At 40.5% G+C, this 8,400-nt stretch overlaps 1 protein-coding gene across 2 annotated transcripts in view; it reads right to left on the reverse strand.

Annotated features, from left to right (window-relative positions):
* ephb1 (EPH receptor B1) overlaps positions 1-8,400 on the reverse strand; it is a 165,791-nt gene that overhangs the window by 39,370 nt on the left and 118,021 nt on the right. For both annotated transcript variants that reach the window (XM_005721271.1, XM_013912804.1), the window contains exon 7: positions 1,098-1,260. In XM_005721271.1, the coding sequence (XP_005721328.1) occupies positions 1,098-1,260 (163 nt within the window). The remainder of the gene's footprint in view (positions 1-1,097; positions 1,261-8,400) is intronic.

An 8,400-nucleotide genomic window follows, 5' to 3' on the forward strand; every position in this document is an offset into this window, starting at 1 on the left:
CTCTGGCGTGTTGCTGCTTGCTTCGACGAATGCCGTGCTGTGGCAGCCAGCCAGCAGATGAACCCTAAGCTGTGCTGGTGTGGGCGAGCATCAAGTATGCGCATGTATGTGCTCACATACACTAGTATGGTTTCATACGCAAGGAAAGCTGATGCGGAACTATTGGGGAGAGTAAATGGGGCAGTGACTGTGCCACATCTGCTCTGCACACAGGTAAATAGCCACAATGATTGGCTTAATTACCATCATCATGCTTCCCATCTTCCCCTCCCTCAAGATCATCACCATCTCATTCATTGTAATCTTTGCTGTTTAACAGCGAGTCTGGAAATGTCACTCCTGTCTTTAATGTATTTTGAATTATGGCCAAATAAGCATTGTAGGCTAGCCATCAAGTACGGTACAAAGAGTGGAAATCTTATGCAGAACATAAAAACGTAGGAAAGGCAATTATAAGTTCATATCTTTCTTTTTGTTGCTATTTTTGTTGCCTTGTGCTTATGAAAACCCAGCAGAATACATCTTGACTGAGCCATGTGATTTTCCAACAATTTGACTGCCTGGCAGAGCTATCAACTCTTTGCAAGCACGCCTTCCTGCACATACACAAATGAACCCCAGCCTTGCCAGTTCACCAGGTGTTACCGCCCATCTTCAGCCCTTTCGCTCTCCAACAACCCCCCGCCATGCATGGCAGAAAATTTCTCTCATCAACTACTAATCACAGCTACGCATTCTGGGACAACTCTCCAGCAACAGAAGGGCTGGGTGAAAAACCAATTAGCTAAGCATTTTGGATCAAGCACAGTTAGTTGCACAAACAAAAGACACTCGGTGTTCAACGTATCCGAAGCACCCACACACACTCAAACCTGACTGTGAGGGAAATTAATTTAGCTGTAGAAATAGGAAGCGCAATCAAACATTATGCCTCTCCTCTATCTCACTTACTAATAATAATGCAACAACAAATACAAAGACAAGAACGTCTGAAAAAGAAAAAAAAGAGCTATTGTGCATGAAACGAAACAAACGAGACAGAGAAGGATAGAGCGAGAGGGAAGGAGAGCTGTTTCTCCTGGCTCTGCAATCCTTACCATCTGTGAGGGTTTGGAAGCACATCTTGCTGCTGTATTTGCCAAAGCCAGCCACAGTCCGTGCGCGCACCTGTACCACATAGACTGTACCCGGCCTGAGGGCCTCCACACGCGCTGTGTTAGTTTGGCTCCGCAGGATAGTGGAGTTAATCTCTGCATGGTCCTGAAAAGAGCAACGATCACAGGCAGCAAGTTAGAGATAACTTCATGAGAAGATGTCAGAAGATGAAAGGATTAAATCACACCATGCAGAATTCAGAAACGTCCAGTGTTGGCAAGTTTGAGATACAACAACCAAGTTTATGATGGAATCACGTATTCTGGTAATAGTAAGGAGAAATGGTCCCGAATTTAAAAGAAATTTTAAGTCGCATGTTACAGGAAATGCACTGTGCTTCTGAAAAACATCAGTGACAGAGAAAGAATAGAAGTCGATATAGAGAAGAGTAGATAAACAACAGACAGGAGCGACGAGGCAAAAGCTCTCCTTAAGGCTTCGGTGTGAATGCTGTATTAGACAGACAGTGGTAATATGTTTGTACACCAGTTTTTAAAAAGGCTTCAACCAGTTTGAACTTCAAATAAAATTTCAAACCACGACAGAGCACGTACGCGGTCTAAAACACACTGTGTAAAATATAAAAGCATTTATACAGTTACACGCATGCACAATATTGTAATTAAAGGCAATCGTTTCTTGCGGTTTACAAAGAGAAATCGCTACGTCAGAACATTAAAAACGCCACTGCGTGGTTTGTCGCTTGTGATGTGCTTTATGAGGTAATTTAATTACTGCAAGAAGTTTGAACATTTGATCCTCAGTTTTGTTCTTTGAAGTGGGTTTGCTTTTGTTGATTTATTTTTATTTATTTATTTTTTTCAATCCAATTCCTCTGGCAGTAAGTATTTTACTTGTTTATGAAAAGGAATAGCTTAAAAATTCTTGCACGTCCCATGCAACATTCAATATAAGGTGTTTCCCCTCTATTTTTTGTATTGATTTTTGAATTGGAATATCTATTTAGGATAGAAATCCAGTGGTGAAATCCAGCTTTTGTCAGCTGAGACAACTGGCAAAAATAAAAAAAACATTCTGCAGAAAAGTCGCTTTGAAACATGAATCCATGCTTTCATCACAACTCGGTTGGATTAGTGTAATTCTTTATATGTTGGTGTCGTCTTCAGCTGGTGCAAAATGCTGCAGCCTGACTTTTAACTGGACCACGGAAAAGAGAGCATATTACCCCTGTTTTATCCTCCCTGCCTGTCCATTTCGGAGTTCATTTTAAAATTCTTTTATTTGTTTTTTAGGTGATTAAATGGCCTTGCCCCGCCCTACCTCTCTGAGCTGCTGCACTTGCACTGCCCTTCCCCGTCGCTCAGCTGACCAGCTGCTCATGGATGTGCCGAGGAGCAAAGGCTCAGAGGGGACAGGGCTTTCGCCATAGCAGCTCCCAAATTGTGGAATTCATTGCTGCTTCTTATTAGACGGGCCTCTTCACTGCTAATCTTCAAAATTCGTTCTTAAGATCCATGTCTTCGGCTTGGAGTTTAACGCAGTTTGTATATTATTCTTTTTTTATCCTTTTGTTTCACTCATGTTTAATCCTATCTTGTATTCTACTGATGCTTTTATTTTTGCGTTTTAGTATCAATTCTGTTTATTTTATGTTTATCTATTTATTTATTCTGCGTACTTTTATTTTGTAGCACTTTGGTCAGTGGGAGCAAAATATATAGAAATGAGGGGTGGCTGAAGATTTTTGCACATTACTATATTTTCACTCTTACAGAGGCAGTCTGCAGTCTGCTGCAGTGTAGTCTGGGACTTGCTTTAGGTATCTGCTATTGTGGATCAGTAATGACTATGGCCTGTCACCTTCCCATAACCCAGAGTGAATATGACAGCCAGAAAATAAGACTGCACCTACACAACCCCCACCACTGCAAGCTGCTGATAGTTAGATGCTGACAGAGGTAGAGAAGGAAAAGGGCAGCTCAATGCAAAGTGGCCAATTTCCCTTGAATTAGTAGTGCAGTGTAAATATAGGCAACTTTTTCTTAAGTGTAATGAGTAAACTCATGCTTAATGCTAAATAAAAACTTCCAAAACATGTATGAGTATGCAGAGAAAACTTGAGAAAAAAAATTGACAACACTATGGAGCAGAAAAAAAAATAAAGGTAGAGAGGGAGCGGGGAGATGGTAGGAAGCGATAAGAAACTCGAGGCAGAAGGAACCCACATCAAAATCATTATCCAATCTTATTGGTGTAATTGAATCATTCCAGTTGCTCTGTCATTGAGCAGACGAGGTAAACACAGCTATGAAATCTGCCCCCCCACATAATAACGTGAGCAATCACATTAACTCTTATTGGACACCCTGAGCTTGATGAAGACAAATGTTTGGGCCAGGGATGGGAGAGCATCACACCAACAGGCTTTCGCTCTATCTCTGAGAGAAAAGAGATATTTATAAACGCAATGCTGGATGTAACTGGTTTAGAGAGTTTAATCATTTCACAGACCTTTTGTACATGAGATCACACAAACTGTCATTTCACCAGTGTGCTGCATACAAATACTTGTGGAACTTGACTTCAGAGAAGCAGCTTGTGCATTTGAAAGAGGTGCAAAACACAAGAAGCCCCACGAGAGACTGAAACCCTTGTCACCTATTCATCTGGTCCAAGATATGGTTCAGTGCACGCGGACCACTTGGGGTCAAGATTTGCCTATTCCTGCTTATCAGTCATCGTGAATTTCCCTGAATCACACCCCCATCTGCTGAGCTTGAATGGGGGACAGGTGAGCAGACAGATGGCAAATCGCCAATGGGCAAGCATCCCTTGGGGGAGCCCCAGCTAGCAATGGCCCTTTCATGCTGCCTGTCAAATGGGGATTATGTGACACACACACACACACACATCTGCTACTTAAAATGAGCTGGCATTTGGCACTCCAGCAGGTTAGGCGATAACCAATGAAAGCCCATGCCAGGAGGGACTTCCAGGCATGAGAGGTCCTCCCCTGCTGCCAGTCAAATGAGGATTAGGAGGACCACACCCATACTTGCTAAATAAAGACAAAGTTGCAGGTGGGAAGGCAGATGGCGGAGCAGCCAATCAAAAGCGTTGCCAGGGGTGACAGAGAGTAAGCAATATGGGGAGTTTGGGCTCTATGACATGTAATAAAATCACCGAAACACACTTAGCGAGGCAACTCTCTCATGAATATTGTTCACAGATTTAATCGATTCATTTTTATTGATGTTTCTTGTCCGGACTGTTGTTAATACACGAGCACATGTCTATTAATTGTAACCTACCCCCTACATGACTAACAAAGTAGTGACACTGCATATATTTGGATGTTTTAATTGAAGTTCTTATGGAGAATCTATTATATTTATTAGAATTATTGTATTACTACCAGAGCAATTATAATTGTATTGGTATTAACAGACTGTCACTTCTTTCTTTTTTTTCAAATTCCAATACACACCCAGTTGCTCTTCTAGTGCCAGTTTTCCTCGGCCACTTGTCATCCTTTCACTTCTGGAAATTTGTATTTTTGTGTGACTTTCTGAATCGAAACGATTCCTCTTGTGGGTCTGTTATAGGTGGTAGTCATATACGACTATTAAAAAAAGCCTGATTTGACTTCACTTCACTTGGTCTGCAAAAACAAACAAACGATGTGTACACAGACACCTCTCAAAGTACACATAGTTTGTTTGTTTTTAAAAAACAAAAACAAAACAAAAAAAAAAACACCAAAAATGGACAGCATGGCTCCTTGGCACAGAGACAAACTTGGTAGTACCATGTGTCTTATTGAAAAGCTCACACACATGGGTGCACTCACACACGCACATAAAGAGAAAGATGGGGAGTATATAAGACAACATTTTGATATTTGAAGAAAAAAAAAACTCTTCTATTAATGTTCCCAATTAAAATGTATTGCCTAAGGTTGGGAAAAAACCACTTTAGTAGGGGGCAACAATTTAAATCTCAGAGAGTAGATAGTTTTTATTTCCAAATGCAAATAATTACCACTGCCTCATGAATTCTAATCTAAAAGGAAAATAGTAATTATTTTTAAATTGTAAAATAGTCGTGATAAAAATACGACATTAAAGACCCCCAATGTCTCTTAATGATTTTGTGAAGTAAAGAAGTTAAACCAGTGTAAGAGCAAATTTTATCCCCACACAAAAAGGGTCTCGCATTTGTTTTTCATTGCGATTCTGCAAAGCTGTATGTTTAACACTAATGAGGATGGTAAAAGACAAGCAAGAAAATTCAATTTATCTAATGTAAGTTTCAAGGGAAACCTATTTGTTTTTGCTCTTTGAGTTTTTCTTGTTCTTTGTAGGCACCTTTTCTTTTTCTCTTTGTATGCATTCCATTCACCTGGAGACCTACAAGAAGGCTTCGGTAAGTGAGTAGGGAGACAAACAAAGAGGGAGAAAAGAGAGTGCGCTCTTGCTGAGGGACTGAGGGAGTGCTGCATAAGTTCCAATGAGAGAGAAAAAAGAAGAAAAAAAAGAAAAAGAAAACTTTTTTTAGTGTGTGTGTCCATAAAAGTGTTGTAGTTGAGACAAAGGAATAACATGCATTCCCAATTACTTCTTCTGAGGACCTTTTAATTATATGTAAGGTGAAATTTGCAGTAAGACTGCCCCCCAAAAAGTTGTAAGTGTTAATGGTCAGCATGTTGCAGATCATAGTGACATGCCATAAAACTTGCATTTGCTCTCGAATTTGTCACACCGTAGCATGACAGTACTGCTGTCATCCAGAATGGATACACCTGGACTGCTGCCGACACGCAAACACTGACACTCGCTCACACACAGATCCCGGCACACACACACACACATCCTCTCTCTGACACCAGCAGAGCAATCAGTAACCAGAGCCGGTGGCTGCTCCGCTCCAGCCTTAATGGAGGGCCTGACCTCCGCTACGCTGCGTTATTTCCACCCTCCCCAAATTTTCAGGCAACCAGAGGAAAAGGGGTCTGAGAAAAATGGAGAGAACGAGAGCATGCGATTCTACTTTTTCTCAACAAATCTTCGACTCATTTAATCTTGCTTCCCAATTTACAGAGTCCTGAGACCGCTTACTCTGGAATGAGAAGGTAGGTTGAAGAAGTGAGCGAAGCCTGTTGAGAGAACAGCCTCCAGCATTTTCTTGAGGTTTCAAGTGAAATTGTCAAAATGCAGTCATTTCCAACAGCTTTATATATGCAGCTACAGCTTAAACTGCAGTTCTACTATATATGGAAAATTTGGACTTATTCTGCAGCTTTACGATTATCATTACTGTTAACATTTTATATAGCAGTACATTTTCAGAAATGATAAATAGTAAGTTGTTCATTTAGTGATGTTGCTTATCATTAAATGAAATGTGCAAACATACACGGAAAAACAGTTCATAAGGCATAAAGAAGAGTTTTTGAGCACCTTTCTGCTTCAACACAGCCTGAACTCTCTTAGCTTTCTACTCAGTTTCTTTGGATTCATCACTCCATGAAACCTGTTACCACTGTTTTTCAGTCCAGTTCTTGTGTAATCTGGCACAACTCAGCCTTGTTTCCCCGTTTCACTAAGAATGGCTTCTTGACAGCCACCCTCTCACTCCAACTATTTCTAATGAGACCTCGGCAATCAGTAGAAGGATAAACTGAAGGACCAGATGCATCTTTCACCTGAATTTTTCCTCCTACTTTTTAAGAATGTGATTTTCAGATACTGTTCAGCTGCTGCAGCTTGTTTTTAGGCCTGCAACGTCTTCTTTTGTCCTGCACTTGTTCATTTTCCTCAGCATATTGAAAGATAAACTGCGCACCATGCCAAGATATGCCAACTTTTCAGATAATACCTCTGGGAATCACCCTGTTGATGCGAAAAATATTTAATCACTGTCAAACTGTCACTTTTTGCAGATTCAACTAAAGAAATGGGAACAAATTATATGTTTTTGGCGAAGCGCTGCTAGTAATTTAAAAATTGGTTCTTTGCTAAGTTGTCTGTTATGTGTAAACACAACACGGGTTCATCCCTTGAGTTAGTTGCCTTTTTTATGCTTGAATGATTCACAGGTCAGTGTCGAGTAGCTTAAACAAACAAACAAAAACATTCCTCAGAAAATTGTCAGGTACAAGTACCGGTACTGGAAACGAGTGAAAAAGCTGCCACTTATTTCTAAAGCTCAAAAACATTTTAAATTTAGAATAATGTGGCTCAAAACTTTTTCCACAGTATTGTATATGGGACATCGGTGCAATTGAGACATTTCTTTCCCAAAAGCAGTTATTTTAAAATAAAAATAAAGAAGGAAATACCTAAAGATCTGTGCAAACTTTCTGCTTCACTGACTGCATGACTACATTTTTTTTTAGCTTTTCCAGCGAGTGACTTAAAGCGGACATGCTTTGAGCCTGAGTCCTGTAGCTCTAGCAGACAACCTTATGAACCAATGTTTTTTATGGCCCCAGAGGGTGTCCTGGTGGCTCAGCAGACAACATCACAGAGCATGTACTTTTCCTTGCATGTATATCTCCCTTTAAAAATGATCAAGAACCAGTCCAATCACTGTTGCATATGACATTCTGTATTGCACTGTCACAGAAAAAACAAAACAGCAAACAATCAAACCTGCGTACAAGAACTAAACTTGTATCGAACAAGTACTATGACGAGGTTGTGAGAGAAGTAGATCAATCCTTTATGAACAACCTGAAGTATTACTCAACACAAAATGTGACAATGCCATGCTGTTAGAGAAGTTGCCATTGTCAGTGAGTATATGTGGCTCCCGGGGAGATGGAGTTTGCAGAAAGACAGCTCACGCTTTGCTGTGCTAAGGACTAGCTGACTGTGGCAGGCACACTGAGAAAATCAACTCCATAACCATAACAGTGTGACTACTCTCATATTCAAAAGGCCACATCATCACTTTACAGCAGAATGGGCAAGAAAGCAAGGAAGATAAACTCACGAGAAAGCCATGCCAAGGTTTGTGACAGAGAGAATCTACATGGCATTACGCACTTATGTGCATAGGGAAATTTAGCAGGCTGGGAAATTACACTTCAATCCATTTAGCTTCATTTGATTCTTTTGGCCAAAAACTTCAACCACCTGCACTTTTGGTTGGTTGGTTGGTGCTTAATCAGGCATAAAAACACATCTACACTGACACTTTGGACAGCCACGGCTGGCTGAAGAAGTGTCTGTTCAGAACCTATAAAAAGCTGCGTCAGATCCAAAATACAGCTTGTCAGAA

This window comes from Pundamilia nyererei, unplaced genomic scaffold, assembly GCF_000239375.1.
Source record: "Pundamilia nyererei isolate P.nyererei 1_Seehausen unplaced genomic scaffold, PunNye1.0 scaffold00004, whole genome shotgun sequence".
Taxonomy (NCBI): Eukaryota; Metazoa; Chordata; class Actinopteri; order Cichliformes; family Cichlidae; genus Pundamilia; species Pundamilia nyererei.